The sequence below is a fragment of the Pseudophryne corroboree genome (assembly GCF_028390025.1).
Source record: "Pseudophryne corroboree isolate aPseCor3 chromosome 3 unlocalized genomic scaffold, aPseCor3.hap2 SUPER_3_unloc_27, whole genome shotgun sequence".
In the NCBI taxonomy this organism is placed as follows: domain Eukaryota; kingdom Metazoa; phylum Chordata; class Amphibia; order Anura; family Myobatrachidae; genus Pseudophryne; species Pseudophryne corroboree.
Window position 1 is genome coordinate 671,554 of NW_026967516.1, and position 19,919 is coordinate 691,472.

General features: G+C 47.8%; 2 protein-coding genes across 3 annotated transcripts in view; one reads left to right on the plus strand and one right to left on the minus strand.

Moving 5' to 3' along the window:
• Positions 1 to 10,150, minus strand: part of LOC134983857 (zinc finger protein ZFP2-like) — a 45,298-nt gene extending 35,148 nt beyond the window's left edge. For both annotated transcript variants that reach the window (XM_063949476.1, XM_063949475.1), the window contains exons 1-4: positions 10,038 to 10,150; positions 7,267 to 7,345; positions 7,051 to 7,148; positions 6,321 to 6,897 (exon numbers count right to left, since the gene is read on the minus strand). In XM_063949476.1, coding sequence (XP_063805546.1) covers positions 6,321 to 6,897; positions 7,051 to 7,148; positions 7,267 to 7,345; positions 10,038 to 10,085 — 802 coding nt within the window. In that variant the 5' untranslated portion in view covers positions 10,086 to 10,150. The remainder of the gene's footprint in view (positions 1 to 6,320; positions 6,898 to 7,050; positions 7,149 to 7,266; positions 7,346 to 10,037) is intronic.
• A 199-nt stretch (positions 10,151 to 10,349) lies between these two features.
• Positions 10,350 to 19,919, plus strand: part of LOC134983866 (retinitis pigmentosa 1-like 1 protein) — a 37,347-nt gene continuing 27,777 nt past the window's right edge. Inside the window, exon 1 of the mRNA XM_063949484.1 lies at positions 10,350 to 10,403. The gene's annotated coding sequence lies outside the window, so the exon portion shown is untranslated. The remainder of the gene's footprint in view (positions 10,404 to 19,919) is intronic.

Sequence of the window (19,919 nt, forward strand, 5' to 3'; positions counted from 1 at the left end):
AAAGGGAATAGGAAGCATATCCACAGCAACAGAAGATAATTCAGATCAAAACCAAATAAAAATAGGCAGAGTGAAGAACATAGCTAGGAACAGAAAAAGCACAAACAAAACTCTAAAAGCTATGTGTGCAAATGCTAGGAGCTTAGGAAATAAAATCCCAGAACTAACTGCAATAATGACAAGGGATGATCTAGACATTGTGGCAATTACAGAGTCTTGGTACAATGAAAATCATGACTGGGACATAGCTATACCGGGATATACTTTATTTAGGAAGGACAGAATTGGAAAAATCGGAGGAGGGGTAGCAATGTATGTAAAAAATGCCATAAATACTACATTAATACAAAGTATTGAAGAAAAAACTGAGGCCCTTTGGGTGACCATAGAAACAGGGGAAAAGTTGATTATTCGTATTGGTGTAATATACAGGCCACCAGGTCAGGAAGAGGAACTTGACAAGAACCTATTGCAGGCCATAACTAAAATGGCATTAAAAGGAGAGGTAATAATCATGGGAGACTTTAATCTTCCTTATGTAAACTGGGAGGTGTCTGTTGCTAGTTCCACTAGAAGTAGGAACATTTTAAATTCCCTTCAGGGAGCATCCCTCCACCAATTGGTGAGGGAGCCCACTCGGAAAGACGCAATATTAGACTTAATACTTACAAATGGAGACAGATTATCGGACGTAAAAGTGGATGAAAACCTGGGATCCAGTGATCATCAAGCAGTATGGTTCAGCATTAAGACAGAGACTGACTCTTCCCATACAAAAACAATGGTGTTGGATTTTAGGAAGGCTGATTTTGTAGGGATGGGAAAATGTGTAAGCGATTCTTTGGCAAAGTGGAGGAACTTGGAAACAGTGCAGGAGAGGTGGGAAACATTCAAATGTGCAATATTGAAGGCAACAGACCTTTGTATCAAAACTGTTAGGAAAAACACAAGGAAAAGGAAGCCAGTGTGGTTTGCAAAAGAAGTAGAAAATATTGTGAGAGCAAAAAAGATGGCTTTTAGGAAATATAAGCAGACACAAAATAATGAAGACAAAAAGATATATCTTGTTAGACAGAAGGAGACTAAGAAGGTAATCAGATGTGCAAAGGCACAAGCTGAGGAGAAAATGGCCCTGTCAGTGGGTAAAGGAGGCAAAACTTTTTTTAGGTATATAAGCGAAAAGAGAAAAACAAAAGGCGGAATTATAAAACTAAAGACGGACACTGGGAGTCTTGTTGAAGGAGACAATTTAATAGCAGATCATCTTAATGATTATTTTTGCTCAGTATTTACTACTGAAAGAGAGGGGAAGGGGCCACAGTTAAGTTGCAGGGATATTCAGGAAAATGAAACAAGTACATTTACAGAGGAGAAGGTCCTAACAGAACTCTCAAAGCTGAAAGTGGACAAATCTATGGGGCCAGATGGGATACATCCAAGGATACTAAAAGAACTTAAAGAGGTGCTGGTAGCACCATTGACAGAATTATTCAACCAGTCATTAGCTACAGGAGAAATTCCAGGGGACTGGAAAAGAGCAAACGTAGTCCCACTGCACAAAAGTGGAAGCAAGGAAGAGGCAAACCACTACAGACCAGTGAGTCTTACATCAGTAGTAGGGAAATTGATGGAAACACTCTTAAAAGAAAGAGTTGTAGATTATCTCAAATCCGGCAATTTACTGGATCCCAAACAGCATGGATTCACTGGGGGGAGATCATGTCAAACAAATCTTATTGACTTTTTTGATTGTGTGACTAAAGTGATTGATAAAGGTGGAGCCATGGATATAGCTTATCTAGACTTTAGTAAGGCTTTTGACACAGTTCCACATCGCAGACTGCTAAATAAACTTGAAAGTTTGGGATTGGATATTAGGATTATTGAATGGATAAGATCTTGGTTGAAGGATAGAAAACAGAGAGTTGTGGTAAATGGAGTGCATTCACAGGAGGGAAATGTTACCAGTGGAGTACCCCAGGGATCTGTACTTGGACCAGTGCTTTTTAATATCTTTATTGGTGACATTGCAAATGGCATTAAAGGGAAAGTATGCATTTTTGCAGATTACACAAAGGTATGCAACAGGGTAGACACACCAGGTGGGGTAAAGCAAATGATTGAGGATCTAGGTAGACTAGAGGCATGGTCAAGAGTCTGGCAATTACAGTTTAATGCCAAAAAATGCGAAATCATGCACTTGGGTCTCAAAAATCCTAAAGCTAAATACAGTATTAATGGCACTATACTGGAAACTACTGAGGAGGAAAGGGATCTAGGAGTCACTATTTCAGATGACTTAAAAGCAGGTAAGCAATGTAACAAGGCAATGAGGAAGGCTAGTCAGATGCTTGGCTGCATTGGGAGAGGAATCAGCAGCAGAAAGAAAGAAGTAATAATGCCACTGTATAGGTCATTGGTACGGCCTCATCTAGAATACTGTATTCAGTTCTGGAGGCCATATCTTCAAAAGGATATTAATACATTAGAAACTGTACAAAGGAGGGCAACTAAAATGGTGCATGGCCTACATCACAAAACATACCCAGAAAGACTAAGAAATCTCAATATGTATAGTTTGGAGCAGAGAAGGGAAAGGGGGGACATGATAGAAACTTTCAAATATATGAAGGGTTTTAACAAAGTCCAGGAGGGAAACATTCTCCAAATGAAGAGAAGCAATAGGACACGAGGACATGCACTGAGACTGGAAGGGGGGAGGTTCAGGGGAAATTTGCGGAAAAACTATTTCACAGAAAGGGTAGTGGACAAGTGGAATAGCCTCCCATCAGAGGTGGTAGAGGCTAAGACAGTAGAGCAATTTAAACATGCATGGGATAGACATAAGGATATCCTTACAAAGAAATAAGGATCAAATAAGGTTAGTGATAAAAAAATAAGAATTTACTTACCGATAATTCTATTTCTCGTAGTCCGTAGTGGATGCTGGGACTCCGTCAGGACCATGGGGAATAGCGGCTCTGCAGGAGACTGGGCACAAAAGTAAAAGCTTTCGGACTACCTGGTGTGCACTGGCTCCTCCCCCTATGACCCTCCTCCAAGCCTCCGTTAAGATACTGTGCCCGGACGAGCGTACACAATAAGGAAGGATTTTTGAATCCCGGGTAAGACTCATACCAGCCACACCAATCACACCATATAACTTGTGATCTAAACCCAGTTAACAGCATGATAACATGAGGAGCCTCCAGAAAAGATGGCTCACTACAACAAAACCCGAATTTTTTGGCAACAATAACTATGTACAAGTATTGCAGACAATCCGCACTTGGGATGGGCGCCCAGCATCCACTACGGACTACGAGAAATAGAATTATCGGTAAGTAAATTCTTATTTTCTCTGACGTCCTTGTGGATGCTGGGACTCCGTCAGGACCATGGGGATTATACCAAAGCTCCCAAACGGGCGGGAGAGTGCGGATGACTCTGCAGCACCGAATGAGAGAACTCCAGGTCCTCCTTAGCCAGGGTATCAAATTTGTAGAATTTTACAAACGTGTTTTCCCCTGACCACGTAGCTGCTCTGCAAAGTTGTAAAGCCGAGACCCCTCGGGCAGCCGCCCAAGATGAGCCCACCTTTCTGGTGGAATGGGCATTTACAGATTTTGGCTGTGGCAGGCCACTGGAGGCACAAAGGGAGGCTGTATATGCAGTACCCCCTTGACAAAAGTCTGGACTTCAGGAACTGAAGCCAATTCTTTCTGGAAGAAAATCGACCCTAATTTTAGGCCCATGGACAGTCCTGTTTGCAGGAAATGCAGGAAACGACCTAGTTGAAATTCCTCTGTCGGGGCCTTCCTGGCCTCGCACCACGCAACATATTTTCGCCAAATACGGTGATAATGTTGTGCGGTTACATCCTTCCTGGCTTTGATCAGGGTAGGGATGACTTCATCTGGAATGCCTTTTTCCTTCAGGATCCGGCGTTCAACCGCCATGCCGTCAAACGCAGCCGCGGTAAGTCTTGGAACAGACAGGGTCCTTGCTGAAGCAGGTCCCTTCTTAGAGGTAGAGGCCACGGATCCTCCGTGAGCATCTCTTGAAGTTCCGGGTACCAAGTCCTTCTTGGCCAATCCGGAGCCACGAGTATAGTTCTTACTCCTCTCCGTCTTATAATCCTCAGTACCTTGGGTATGAGAGGCAGAGGAGGGAACACATACACTGACTGGTACACCCACGGTGTTACCAGAGCGTCCACCGCTATTGCCTGAGGGTCCCTTGACCTGGCGCAATACCTGTCTAGTTTTTTGTTGAGGCGGGACGCCATCATGTCCACCTTTGGTTTTTCCCAATGGTTTACAATCAATTGGAAGACTTCTGGATGAAGTCCCCACTCTCCCGGGTGGAGATCGTGTCTGCTGAGAAAGTCTGCTTCCCAGTTGTCCACTCCGGGAATGAACACTGCTGACAGTGCTATCACATGATTTTCCGCCCAGTGAAGAATCCTTGCAGCTTCTGCCATCGCTCTCCTGCTTCTTGTGCCGCCCTGTCTGTTTACGTGGGCGACTGCCGTGATGTTGTCCGACTGGATCAACAGCGGCTGACCCTGAAGCAGAGGCCTTGCTTGACTTAGGGCATTGTAAATGGCCCTTAGTTCCAGGATATTTATGTGAAATGACGTTTCCATGCTTGACCACAAGCCCTGGAAATTTCTTCCCTGTGTGACTGCTCCCCAGCCTCTCAGGCTGGCATCCGTGGTCACCAGGACCCAGTCCTGAATGCCGAATCTGCAGCCCTCTAGAAGATGAGCACTCTGCAACCACCACAGGAGAGACACCCTTGTCCTCGGAGACAGGGTTATGCGCTGATGCATCTGAAGATGCGATCCGGACCATTTGTCCAGCAGATCCCACTGAAAAGTTCTTGCGTGGAATCTGCCGAATGGAATCGCTTCGTAAGAAGCCACCATTTTCCCCAGGACCCTTGTGCATTGATGCACTGACACTTGGCCTGGTTTTAGGAGGTTCCTGACTAGCTCGGATAACTCCCTGGCTTTCTCCTCCGGGAGAAACACCTTTTTCTGGACTGTGTCCAGAATCATCCCTAGGAACAGCAGACGTGTCGTCGGAATCAGCTGCGATTTTGGGATATTTAGAATCCACCCGTGCTGTCTTAACACTACTTGACATAGTGCTACTCCGACCACTAACTGTTCCCTGGACCTTGCCCTTATCAGGAGATCGTCCAAGTAAGGGATAATTAAGACGCCTTTTCTTCGAAGAAGAATCATCATTTCGGCCATTACCTTAGCGTCTGAAACTGATAATGACAGTTCTGTACCACAAACCTGAGGTACCCTTGGTGAGAAGGGCAAATTGGGACATGGAGGTAAGCATCCTTGATGTCCAGAGACACCATATAGTCCCCTTCTTCCAGGTTCGCTATCACTGCTCTGAGTGACTCCATCATGAATTTGAACCTTTGTATGTAAGTGTTCAAGGATTTCAGATTTAAAATAGGTCTCACCGAGCCGTCCGGCTTCGGTACCACAAACAGCGTGGAATAATACCCCTTTCCCTGTTGCAGGAGGGGTACCTTGATTATCACCTGCTGGGAATACAGCTTGTGAATGGCTTCCAATACCGCCTCCCTGTCGGAGGGAGACGTTGGTAAAGCAGACTTCAGGAACCGGCGGGGGGGATACGTCTCAAACTCCAATTTGTACCCCTGAGATACTACCTGAAGGATCCAGGGGTCCACTTGCGAGTGAGCCCACTGCGCGCTGAAATTCTTGAGACGGCCCCCCACCGTGCCTGAGTCCGCTTGTAAGGCCCCAGCGTCATGCTGAGGACTTGGCAGAAGCGGGGGAGGGCTTCTGTTCCTGGGAAGAGGCTGCCTGATGCAGTCTTTTTCCCCTTCCTCTGCCCCTGGGCAGAAATGAGGAGCCTTTTGCCTCTAAACTTAAACTTTTCACTAAGCAGCTCAGGAGAGCCACCTAGTGTGCACCCTTCTCGTTCGGGCACAAAAATCTAACTGAGGCTTGGAGGAGGGTCATAGGGGGAGGAGCCAGTGCACACCAGGTAGTCCTAAAGCTTTTACTTTTGTGCCCAGTCTCCTGCGGAGCCGCTATTCCCCATGGTCCTGACGGAGTCCCAGCATCCACAAGGACGTCAGAGAAATAATATATAAAAAAAAAAATAAGGGGCAGACTAGATGGGCCAAGTGGTTCTTATCTGCCGACAAATTCTATGTTTCTATGAGAACAGGGCTGATGACGGAGGAGGGTGTAGGATAAGAGATTGCTGCAGTGACTGAGCAATGAGAATATGTGACTTCTGTAATAAGTGTTTATTACTCACCTGTGCTGATATCTGTAGGGATCTCCTCCTCCTTACACTGCTGATCACCCCTCACATACGTCTCTTCTTCTACCTCTGTATCTTCTGCCTTTATATCAGTCACATACGTCTCTTCTTCTCCCTCTGTATCTTCTGCCTTTATATCAGTCACATACGTCTCTTCTTCTCCCTCTATATCTTCTGTCTTTATAGCAGTCACATACGTCTCTTCTTCTACCTCTGTACCTTCTGCCTTTATATCAGTCACATACGTCTCTTCTTCTCCCTCTGTATCTTCTGCCTTTATATCAGTCACATACGTCTCTTCTTCTGCCTTTATATCAGTCACATACGTTTCTTCTTCTCCCTCTATATCTTCTGCCTTTATATCAGTCACATACATCTCTTCTTCTCCCTCTGTATCTTCTGCCTTCATATCAGTCACATACGTATCTTCTTCTCCCTCTATATCTTCTGCGTTTATATCAGTCACAAACGTCTCTTCTTCTCCCTCTATATCTTCTGCGTTTATATCAGTCACATACGGCTCTTCTTCTCCCTCTATATCTTCTGCCTTTATATCAGACAGACGTTCTTCCTAAATAACCCAAAAAATAATACAATGCATTTGCATAGTGTTAGATTTAACTGAGGTGAAACAGTATAATATCAGTGTATAAAACACACAGCTCTACAGATCATTTAGTGACAGTCATTTTGGTATATTGGTGAGACACTAAATCCCACCTACCTGATCCTCCTGTGAGATCCTGTGATTCTCTTCTGTACAATCCTGGGAATACAAAGGACGGGGACATCTCTCTGGGGTATCTCTGTTACTGGGCCCATCTGTAGGAGACACACAGTGACTGAGTACAGTGTATATATGTGATTATCAGATGATGTGTATATATACCGAACCCCATACCTTCTCTCCCTTGTACAATACATGACAGTCTCCTCTTACCCAGTGATGTGAGGGGCCGGTGAGTGTCCATAATCACGTCCTTGTACAGACCCCTGTGTTCCTCTATATACTCCCCCTCCTGCATGGAGACATAGACAGTGACATCCTGACACCTTATAGGAACCTGACACACACAGTGATACAGTCATCACCCAGACACGTCCCCTGGTGTGCCTGTATAATGCCCCATTCCCAGCAGTCACCTCTCCGGTTATCACCTGGTGTTACTGTATAATGCCCCATTCCCAGCAGTAACCTCTCCAGTCATCACCCAGACACATACCCCGGTGTTACTGTATAATGTCCCATTCCCAGCAGTCACCTCTCCAGTCATCACCCAGACACGTCCCCTGGTGTTACTGTATAATTCCCCATTCCCAGCAGTCACCTCTCCAGTCATCACCCAGACACATCGCCTGGTGTTACTGTATAATGCCCCATTCCTAGCAGTCACCTCTTCAGTCATCACCCAGACACATCACCCGGTGTTACTGTATAATGCCCCATTCCCAGCAGTCACCTCTCCAGTCATCACCCAGACACACCCCCTGGTGTTACTGTATAATGTCCCATTCCCAGAAGTCACCTCTCCAGTCATCACCCAGACACGTCCCCCGGTGTTACTGTATAATGTCTCAAACCCAGCAGTCACCTCTCCAGTCATCACCCAGAGACGTCTCCTGGTGTTACTGTATAATGTCCCAAACCCAGCAGTCACCTCTCCAGTCATCACCCAGACACGTCCCCTGGTGTTACTGTATAATGCCCCATTCCCAGCAGTCACCTCTCCAGTTATCACCTGGTGTAACTGTATAATGCCCCATTCCCAGCAGTCACCTCTCCAGTCATCACCCAGACACATCACCCGGTGTTACTGTATAATGCCCCATTCCCAGCAGTCACCTCTCCAGTCATCACCCAGACACGTCCCCCTGGTGTTACTGTATAATGTCCAATTCCCAGCAGTCACCTCTCCAGTCATCACCCAGACACGTCCCCTGGTGTTACTGTATAATGTCCCATTCCCAGCAGTCACCTCTCCAGTCATCACCCAGACACGTCCCCTGGTGTTACTGTATAATGTCCCATTCCCAGCAGTCACCTCTCCAGTCATCACCCAGACATGTCCCCTGGTGTTACTGTATAATGTCCCATTCCCAGCAGTCACCTCTCCAGTCATCACCTAGACACGTCCCCCGGTGTTAATGTATAATGTCTCAAACCCAGCAGTCACTTCTCCAGTCATCACCCAGACACGTCCCCCGGTGTTAATGTATAATGTCTCAAACCCAGCAGTCACCTCTCCAGTCATCACCCAGACACGTCCCCTGGTGTTACTGTATAATGTCCCAAACCCAGCAGTCACCTCTCCAGTCATCACCGAGACACGTCCCCTGGTGTTACTGTATAATGCCCCATTCCCAGCAGTCACCTCTCCAGTCATCACCCAGACACGTCCCCTGGTGTTACTGTATAATGTCCCATTTCCAGCAGTCAACTCTCCCGTCATCACCCAGACACTTCCCCTGGTGTTACTGTATAATGTCCCATTCCCAGCAGTCACCTCTCCAGTCATCACCCAGACATGTCCCCTGGTGTTACTGTATAATGTCCCATTCCCAGCGTTGCATTGCACATATACACTGTACCCCCAGGTAAAAGAGGGGTTACATTACTAAAGATATGTGATGTCACTGTGACACTCCCAGTTCCCCTCACCTCCCCAGTCATGTCCCTGTATTATTACTATAGATATAAGTGATGTCACTGTGACACTCCCAGATCCCATCACCTCCGCAGTCATGTCCCTGTATTATTACTATAGATATAAGTGATGTCACAGTGACACTCCCAGATCCCCTCACCTCCCCAGTCATGTGCCTGTATTATTACTATAGATATAAGTGATGTCACAGTGACACTCCCAGGTGTGTGATATACATTTGCTTCATACTGAGCAATATTTTCAATCTCTACAATTACATATAATAAAATTAATAATAACAATAATAACAACGACACTAAAGGCTGCACCCCAGTATAAAAATAATAACAAATGTCTTTAAAAGCAGGACACCTCAGGCCATTCCTCCAGTATTGTAGGACATCACCACCACTCCCAATGTATAATAATAATAATACCAGGACACCACAAGCTGCTGTTCCAGGATAATAATAAATGTACACAAAAACCTGCTCCCCCTGTAGAACACTAATAGACACAGGACACCACAGGCCGCTCCCTCTGTATAATAATAATAACAACAACAATAACAACAGGACACCACAGGCCGCTCCCCCTGTAGTATAATAATAACAGGACACCACAGGCCGCTCCCCCTGTATTATAATAATAATAACAGAACACCACAGGCCGCTCCCCCTGTATAATAATGATAACAAAATGACACCACAGGCTACTCCCTCTGTATAATAATAATAATAACAGGACACCTCAGGCTGCTCCCCCTGTATAATAATAACAGGACAACACAGGCTGCTCCCCCTGCATAATAATAACAGGACACCTCAGGCTGCTCCCCCTGTATAATAACAGGACACCACAGGCTGCTCCCCCTGTATTGTAATAACAACAGGACACCACAGGCTGCTCCCCCTGTGTAATAATAATAATAATAACAGGACACCACAGGCTGCTCCCCCAGTATAGTAATAATAACAGGACACCACAGGCTGCTCCCCCTGTGTAATAATAATAATAATAACAGGACACCACAGGCTGCTCCCCCAGTATAGTAAGACGCCATTACCTGATCTCCACGGACAATGGGAGGCTGCAGTATTCGATGAAAACTCATTTCCTGTATGTGGAACGCACAGTCCGGAAGTACGTTATGATTGACACAGGCTGCTTACTGTTTACTGTCCCCTCCCCTCCTTCACCCCCGCCACAACCCCGCCCTCTGTTATGTCTGTTACATGTCCTCAGTGCAGGAGGCCGGCGGCCATTTTCTTGTAGACCAGTCCGGCTGCAGCTGCAGCAGCAATAGGTTCCCTGGCCGTGTAGTGACGTCAGGAGCGGCGGCCATTTTCCCCTGGTCTGAGCTCCGCCTTCCTTCTATCGTTCCCACAAGGCAGCAGGAGCAGAGAGCAGCCATTGCTGTGTCTGGCAGCAGGTAATGATATTATTATTATTATTCTATAGGCTGAGCAGCTCTGGTGTCAGGTTCTGTACTACAGGGGGAGCAGCCTCTGGTGCCTTGTTATAGTGCAGCTGGAGCAGCCTCTGGTGCTGCATTATGCCTGTACAGGTGGCTGACACTCTAGTGTCCTATTACTGTAACACAGTAGGCGCAGACCCCGCCGTTACCGTAATACAGGAGGCGCAGACCCCGCCGTTACCGTAATACAGGTGGTGCAGACCCCGCCATTACCGTAATACAGGTGGCGCAGACCCCGCCGTTACCGTAATACAGGTGGCGCAGACCCCGCCGTTACCGTAATACAAGGTGCGCAGACCCCGCCGTTACCGTAATACAGGTGGCGCAGACCCCGCCATTACCGTAATACAGGTGGCGCAGACCCCGCCGTTACCGTAATACAGGTGGCGTAGACCTCACGTTACCGTAATACAGGTGGCGCAGACCCCGCCGTTACCGTAATACAGGTGGCGCAGACCAGGCCATTACCGTAATACAGGTGACGCAGACCCCGCCGTTACGTAATACAGGTGACGCAGATCCCGCATTTACCGTACTACAGGTGGCGCAGACCCCGCCGTTACCGTAATACAGGTGGCGCAGACCCTGCCGTTACGTAATACAGGTGGCGCAGACTCCGCCGTTACGTAATACAGGTGGCGCAGATCCCGCATTTACCGTACTACAGGTGGCGCAGACCCCGCCGTTACCGTAATACAGGTGGCGCAGACCCTGCCGTTACGTAATACAGGTGGCGCAGACCCCACATTTACCGTAATACAGGTGGCGCAGACCCCGCAGTTACCATAATACAGGTGGCGTAGACCTCACGTTACCGTAATACAGGTGACGCAGACCCCGCCGTTACCATACTACAAGTGGCGCAGACCCCGCATTTACCGTACTACAGGTAGCGCAGACCCCGCCGTTACCGTAATACAGGTGGCGTAGACCCCACCGTTACCGTAATACAGGTGTAGCAGACCCCGCCGTTACCGTAATACAGGTGTAGCAGACCCCGCCGTTACTGTAATACAGGTGGTGCAGACCCCGCTGTTGCCGTTATTCTATACATATAATGGAATTGTACTATTCAGGGGAGCAGCATGTGTTGTCCTACTCTACAGGGGAGAGACCTGTGTTGCCCTTTTATACAGGGGGAGGTGCCTGTGGAGTCTTGTTACTATTATTTTATAGGTTGAGCAGCATTTATTATCTTTCTATACAGAAGGAGTGGCCTGTGTTGTCATAAAATACAGGGGGTAGCATCCTGTGCTGTTATAGTATACAGGGGGAGCTGCCTGTGTTGTCATAGTATACAGGGGGAGCAGCCTATGTTGTCATAATATACAGGAGGAGCGGCCTGTGTTGTCATAATATACAGGGGGGAGCGGCCTGTGTTGTCATAATATACAGGGGGAGTGGACTGTGTTGTCATAATATACAGGGAGGAGCGGCCTGTGTTGTCATAATATACAGGGGGGAGCGGCCTGTGTTGTCATAATATACAGGGGGAGTGGACTGTGTAGTCATAATATACAGGAGGAGCGGCCTGTGTTGTCATAATATACAGGGGGGAGCGGCCTGTGTATAATATACAGGGGTAGCATCCTGTGCTGTTATAGTATACAGGAGGAGTGGACTGTGTTGTCATAATATACAGGGGTAGCATCAGTGGTCGAAGTGGAAATTTTAAAGTGAGGGTAAGCAAAAGTCAAGGACTCAATCATGCGCGAGCTCCAGAAAAGGGGGCGTGGCCACTTAAAAGGGGCGTGTCTAGTGTAGTAGAACCCCTTATACTATCTAGTAGTGGTGCCCCTTTCACATTGTAGCACACTGAATGAGCCGACATTCACATTGTAGCACACTGAATGAGCCGACATTCACATTGTAGCACACTGAATGAGCCGACATTCACATTATAGCACACTGAATGAGCCGACATTCACATTGTAGCACACTGAATGAGCAGAAATTCACATTGTAGCACACTGAATGAGCCGACATTCACATTGTACCACACCGAATGAGCCGACAGTCACATTGTACCACACTGAATGAGCCGACATTCACATTGTAGCACACTGAATGAGCAGAAATTCACATTGTAGCACACTGAATGAGCCGACATTCACATTGTACCACACCGAATGAGCCGACAGTCACATTGTAGCACACTGAATGAGCCGACATTCACATTGTAGCACACTGAATGAGCCGAAATTCACATTATAGCACACTGAATAAGCCGAAATTCACATTATAGCACACTGAATGAGCCGACATTCACATTGTACCACACTGAATGAGCCGACAGTCACATTGTACAACACTGAATGAGCCGACATTCACATTATAGCACACTGAATGAGCCGACATTCACATTATAGCACACTGAATGAGCCGAAATTGTGACAGCAGGGACAGCCAGAGTGACGACAGGGAGAGAGAGTGACGACGGAGAGAGAGTGACGACAGGGAGAGAAAGTGACGACAGGGAGAGAAAGTGACGACAGTGACAGCAGGGAGAGAGAGAGTGACAGAGAGAGAGAGTGACGACAGTGACAGCAGGGAGAGAGAGAGTGACAGAGAGGGAGAGTGACGACAGTGACAGCAGGGAGAGAGAGAGTGACAGCAGGGAGAGAGAGAGTGACAGCAGGGAGAGAGAGAGTGACAGTAGGGACAGTAACGACAGGGAGAGAAGGTGACAGCAGGGGAACATAACCTGACTCATTTGTCGCGGCTGGTGGCTGGCGGCGGTGAGCTAGCACAGCGCTCTATACGGCCGCCGAGCAGGGACAGGATCAACATGTGCAGCAGGATGGCCACTTCCCTCGCCTCCTACTGCACTTTCATTTCCTCATTTCCTGGTCAGTGGAAGAAGTGGCGGTATACCATACCACTGTATACCGCCCCACTTCCACCACTGGGTAACATCCTGTGTTGTCATAGTATACAAGGGGTGCAGCCTGTGTTGTCATAATATACAGGGGTAGCATCCTGTGCTGTCATAATATACAGGGGTAGCATCCTGTGTTGTCATAGTATACAAGGGGAGCAGTCTGTGTTGTCATAATATACAGGAGGAGCGGCCTGTGTTGTCATAATATACAGGAGGAGCGGCCTGTGTTGTCATAATATACAGGGTGAGCGGCCTGTGTTGTCATAATATACAGGGGTAGCATCCTGTGCTGTCATAATATACAGGGGGAGCATCCTGTGTTGTCATAATATACAGGGGGGGTATCCTGTGCTGTCATAATATACAGGAGGAGCGGCCTGTGTTATCATAATATACAGGGGGAGCATCCTGTGCTGTCATAATACACAGGGGGAGTGGGCTGTGTTGTCATAATATACTGGGGTAGCATCCTGTGTTGTCATAATATACAGGGGGAGCATCCTGTGTTGTCATAATATACATGGGGAGCGGCCTGTGTTGTCATAATATACAGGGGGAGCATCCTGTGCTGTCATAATACACAGGGGGAGCGGTCTGTGCTGTCATAATATACAGGGGGAGCATCCTGTGTTGTCATAATATACAGGGGGGGTATCCTGTGCTGTCATAATATACAGGAGGAGCGGCCTGTGTTGTCATAATATACAGGGGGAGCATCCTGTGCTGTCATAATACACAGGGGGAGTGGGCTGTGCTGTCATAATATACAGGGGGAGCATCCTGTGTTGTCATAATATACAGGGGGAGCGGCCTGTGTTATCATAATATACAGGAGGAGCGGCCTGTGTTGTCATAATATACAGGGGTAGCATCCTGTGCTGTCATAATACACAGGGGGAGCGGCCTGTGTTGTCATAATATACAGGGGTAGCATCCTGTGCTGTCATAATATACAGGGGGAGCATCCTGTGTTGTCATAATATACAGGGGGGGTATCCTGTGCTGTCATAATATACAGGAGGAGCGGCCTGTGTTGTCATAATATACAGGGGGAGCATCCTATGTTGTCATAGTATACAGAGGGAGCGGCCTGTGTTGTCATAATAGACAGGAGGAGCGGCCTGTGCTGTCATAGTATACAGGGGGAGTGGACTGCCTGTGCTGTCATAGTATACAGGGGGAGCGGCCTGTGTTGTCATAATATACAGGGGTAGCATCCTGTGTTGTCATAATAGAGAAGAGGAGAGGCCTGTGTTGTCATAATAGACAGGGGGAGCGACCTGTGTTGTCATAATATACAGGGGGAGCGACCTGTGTTGTCATAGTATACAGGGGAGCGGCCATTGGCATCCTACTCTACAGGGGGAGCGGCCTGGGTTATAATATTTACTTCCTTTCTTTCCTCACACTCACTGCTTGACCCATTCCAGTCTGGCTTCCGTCCTCCCCACTCCAGTGAACTGCCCTTACAAAAGTCTGCAATGACCTCCATGCTGCTAAATCCTACTCTCTACTTATTCTTCTTGACCTCTCTGCTGCTTTTGACACTGTGGAGCACCCTCTCCTACTGCAAATCCTTCACTCCATTGGTCTGCGTGATACTGCTCTCTCTTCCTATCTGTCTGGCCGTTACTTCTCTGTCTCCTCTCATGACTCCACCTCCCCCCACTTTCACTAACTGTAGGTGTCCCCCAAGGTTCTGTCCTTGGTCCTCTTCTTTTCTCTCTCTATACGTCCTCACTAGGTAAGCTCATTAGTTCTAGCACACTGAATGAGCCGAAATTCACATTATAGCATACTGAATGAGCCGAAATTCACATTATAGCACACTGAATAAGCCGAAATTCACATTATAGCACACTGAATGAGCCGACATTCACATTGTAGCACACTGAATGAGCCGACATTCACATTATAGCACACTGAATGAGCCGACATTCACATTATAGCACACTGAATGAGCCGAAATTCACATTATAGCACACTGAATGAGCCGACATTCACATTGTAGCACACTGAATGAGCCGACATTCACATTGTAGCACACTGAATGAGCCGACATTCACATTATAGCACACTGAATGAGCCGACAGTCACATTATAGCACACTGAATGAGCCGAAATTGTGACAGCAGGGACAGCCAGAGTGACGACAGGGAGAGAGAGTGACGACAGGGAGAGAGAGTGACGACAGGGAGAGAGAGTGATGACAGGGAGAGAAAGTGACGACAGGGAGAGAAAGTGACGACAGTGACAGCAGGGAGAGAGAGAGTGACAGAGAGAGAGAGTGACGACAGTGACAGCAGGGAGAGAGAGAGTGACAGAGAGGGAGAGTGACGAGAGTGACAGCAGGGAGAGAGAGAGTGACAGTAGGGACAGTAACGACAGGGAGAGAAGGTGACAGCAGGGGAACATAACCTGACTCATTTGTCGCGGCTGGTGGCTGGCGGCGGTGAGCTAGCACAGCGCTCTATACGGCCGCCGAGCAGGGACAGGATCAACATGTGCAGCAGGATGGCCACTTCCCTCGCCTCCTACTGCACTTTCATTTCCTCATTTCCTGGTCAGTGGAAGAAGTGGCGGTATACCATACCGCTGTATACCGCCCCACTTCCACCACTGGGTAGCATCCTGTGTTGTCATAGTATACAGGGGGAGCAGCCTGTGTTGTCATAATATACAGGGGTAGCATCCTGTGCTGTCATAATATACAGGGGTAGCATCCTGTGTTGTCATAGTATACAAGGGGAGCAGTCTGTGTTGTCATAATATACAGGAGGAGCGGCCTGTGTTGTCATAATATACAGGAGGAGCGGCCTGTGTTGTCATAATATACAGGAGGAGCGGCCTGTGTTGTCATAATATACAGGGTGAGCGGCCTGTGTTGTCATAATATGCAGGGGTAGCATCCTGTGCTGTCATAATATACAGGGGGAGCGGCCTGTGTTGTCATAGTATACAGGGGGAGCATCCTGTGCTGTCATAATACACAGGAGGAGCGGCCTGTGTTATCATAATATACAGGGGGAGCATCCTGTGCTGTCATAATATACAGGGGGGGTATCCTATGCTGTCATAATATACAGGAGGAGCGGCCTGTGTTATCATAATATACAGGGGGAGCATCCTGTGCTGTCATAATACACAGGGGGAGTGGGCTGTGTTGTCATAATATACTGGGGTAGCATCCTGTGTTGTCATAATATACAGGGGGAGCATCCTGTGCTTTCATAGTATACAGGGGGAGCGGCCTGTGTTGTCATAATATACAGGGGGAGCATCCTGTGTTGTCATAATATACAGGGGGAGCGGCCTGTGTTATCATAATATACATGGGGAGCGGCCTGTGTTGTCATAATATACAGGGGGAGCATCCTGTGCTGTCATAATACACAGGGGGAGCGGCCTGTGTTGTCATAATATACAGGGGTAGCATCCTGTGCTGTCATAATATACAGGGGGAGCATCCTGTGTTGTCATAATATACAGGGGGGGTATCCTGTGCTGTCATAATATACAGGAGGAGCGGCCTGTGTTGTCATAATATACAGGGGGAGCATCCTGTGCTGTCATAATATACAGGAGGAGCGGCCTGTGTTGTCATAATATACAGGGGGAGCATCCTATGTTGTCATAGTATACAGAGGGAGCGGCCTGTGTTGTCATAATAGACAGGAGGAGCGGCCTGTGCTGTCATAGTATACAGGGAGAGTGGACTGTGTTGTCATAAAAGATGGGAAGAGCAGCCTGTGGCATCCTACTCTACAGGGGCAGCGGCCTGTGTTATAATATTTACTTCCTTTCTTTCCTCACACTCACTGCTTGACCCATTGCAGTCTGGCTTCCGTCCTCCCCACTCCAGTGAACTGCCCTTACAAAAGTCTGCAATGACCTCCATGCTGCTAAATCCTACTCTCTACTTATTCTTCTTGACCTCTCTGCTGCTTTTGACACTGTGGACAACCCTCTCCTACTGCAAATCCTTCACTCCATTGGTCTGCGTGATACTGCCCTCTCCTGGCTGTCTTCCTGTCTCTCAGACCATTCTTTCTCTGTCTCCTCTCATGACTCCACCTCCCCCCACTTCCACTAACTGTAGATGTCCCCCAAGGTTCTGTCCTTGGTCCTCTTCTTTTCTCTCTCTATACGTCCTCACTAGGTAAGCTCATTAGTTCTTTTGATTTCCAATATCATCTCTATGCTGATGACACTCAAATCTATCTTTCCTGTCTCCGGACCTCTCTCTTGCTCTCCTCACTCGAATCCTCAACTGTCTCACTGCTGTCTCTGTTTGGATGTCCCAGCGCTTTATTACACCTAACATGTCTAAGACCGAGCTGATCATCTTCCCTCCCTCCCGCATAACCTCACCTCCCACAATGTCATTATCTACTGATGGCACTACTATCTTCTCTAGCCCCCAAGTACGCTGTCTTGGTGTATTCCTTCCCTCCTCCCTCTCCTGTACTCTCCTCCTGACTGGCAGCCCTAACACATACATATCTCCACTCCAATCTACCCTCAATGCTGCTGCCTGGCTCATCTTACTCACCAAATGTACTACGTCCACCTCCCCTCTCCTACAAGCCCTTCACTGGCTCCTGTTAAAGCTGATTAACTTACAGGACGAAAAAGCAACTCCTTATTTCAATAAAGTTCAAGCCGCTGGCTCCGCGGGAGACTGGGCACATCTAAGAAAGATTTAGGACTACCTGGTGTGCACTGGCTCCTCCCACTATGACCCTCCTCCAAGCCTCAGTTAGAATCCTGTGCCCGGCCGAGCTGGATGCACACTAGGGGCTCTCCTGAGCTCCTAGAAAGAAAGTATATTTTAGGTTTTTTATTCTACAGTGAGACCTGCTGGCAACAGGCTCACTGCACCGAGGGACTAAGGGGAGAAGAAGCGAACCTACCTAACTGCCATTGATGTTCGGTCCCGGAGCCGCGCCGCCGGCCCCCTTACAGAGCCAGAAGCAAGAATAGTCCGGAAAATCGGCGGCTGAAGACATCAGTCTTCTCCAAGGTAGCGCACAGCACTGCAGCTGTGCGCCATTGCTCCTCATACACACTTCACACTCCGGTCACTGAGGGTGCAGGGCGCTGGGGGGGGCGCCCTGAGAAGCAATAAAAACACCTTGGCTGGCAAATATATCACAATATATAGCCCCAGAGGCTATATATGTGATAAATACCCCTGCCAGAATCCATTAAAAAGCGGGAGAAAAGTCAGTGAAAAAGGGGCGGAGCTATCTCCCTCAGCACACTGGCGCCATTTTCTCTTCACAGTGCAGCTGGAAGAAAGCTCCCCAGGCTCTCCCCTGTAGTTTTCAGGCTCAAAGGGTTAAAAAGAGAGGGGGGGGCACTAAATTTAGGCGCAATATTATATATACAAGCAGCTATTGGGGAAAATTCACTCAGTTATAGTGTTAATCTCCACATTATATAGCGCTCTGGTGTGTGCTGGCATACTCTCTCTCTGTCTCCCCAAAGGACTTTGTGGAGTCCTGTCCTCAGTCAGAGCATTCCCTGTGTGTGTGCGGTGTGTCGGTACGGCTGTGTCGACATGTGTGATGAGGAGGCTTATGTGGTGACGGAGCAGATGCCGATAAATGTGATGTCGCCCCCTGTGGGGCCGACACCAGAGTAGATGGATAGGTGGAAGGTATTAACCGACAGTGTCAACTCCTTACATAAAAGGCTGGGTGACGTAACAGCTGTGGGACAGCCGGCTTCTCAGCCCGCGCCTGCCCAGGCATCTCAAAGGCCATCAGGGGCTCAAAAACGCCCGCTCCCTCAGATGGCAGACACAGATGTCGACACGGAGTCTGACTCCAGTGTCAACAAGGTTGAGACATATACACAATCCACTAGGAACATCCGTGACTTGATCTCGGCAATAAAAAATGTGTTACACATTTCTGACATTAACCCAAGTACTTTTAAAAAAGGGTTTTATGTTTGGGGAGCAAAAGCAGGCAGTGTTTTGTTCCCCCATCAGATGAGTGAATGAAGTGTGTGAAAATGAAACTGGTAATTTCTAAAAAGTTACTGATGGCGTACCCTTTCCCGCCAGAGGATAGGTCACGTTGGGAGATATCCCCTAGGGTGGAAAAGGCGCTCACACGTTTGTCAAATAAGGTGGCACTGCCGTCTTAGGATACGGCCACTTTGAAGATGCCTGCTGATAAAAAGCAGGAGGCTATCCTGAAGTCTGTATATACACACTCAGGTACTATACTGAGACCTGCAATTGCCTCAGCATGGATAGTGCTGCTGCGGCGTGGTCTGATACCCTGTCTGATAATATAATACCCTAGACAGGGATAATATTTTGCTAACATAGAGCATATTAAAAGACGTCGTCTTATATATGAGGGATGCACAGAGGGATATTTGCCGGCTGGCATCCAGAATTAATGCAATGTCCATTCTGCCAGGAGGGTATTAGGGACCCGGCAGTGGACAGGTGATGCTGATTTTAAAGGCACATAGAGATTCTGCCTAATAAGCGTGAGGAATTGTTTGGGGATGGTCTTTTGGACCTCATATCCACAGCAACAGCTGGGAAAGAAAAAAAAATGTTTTACCTC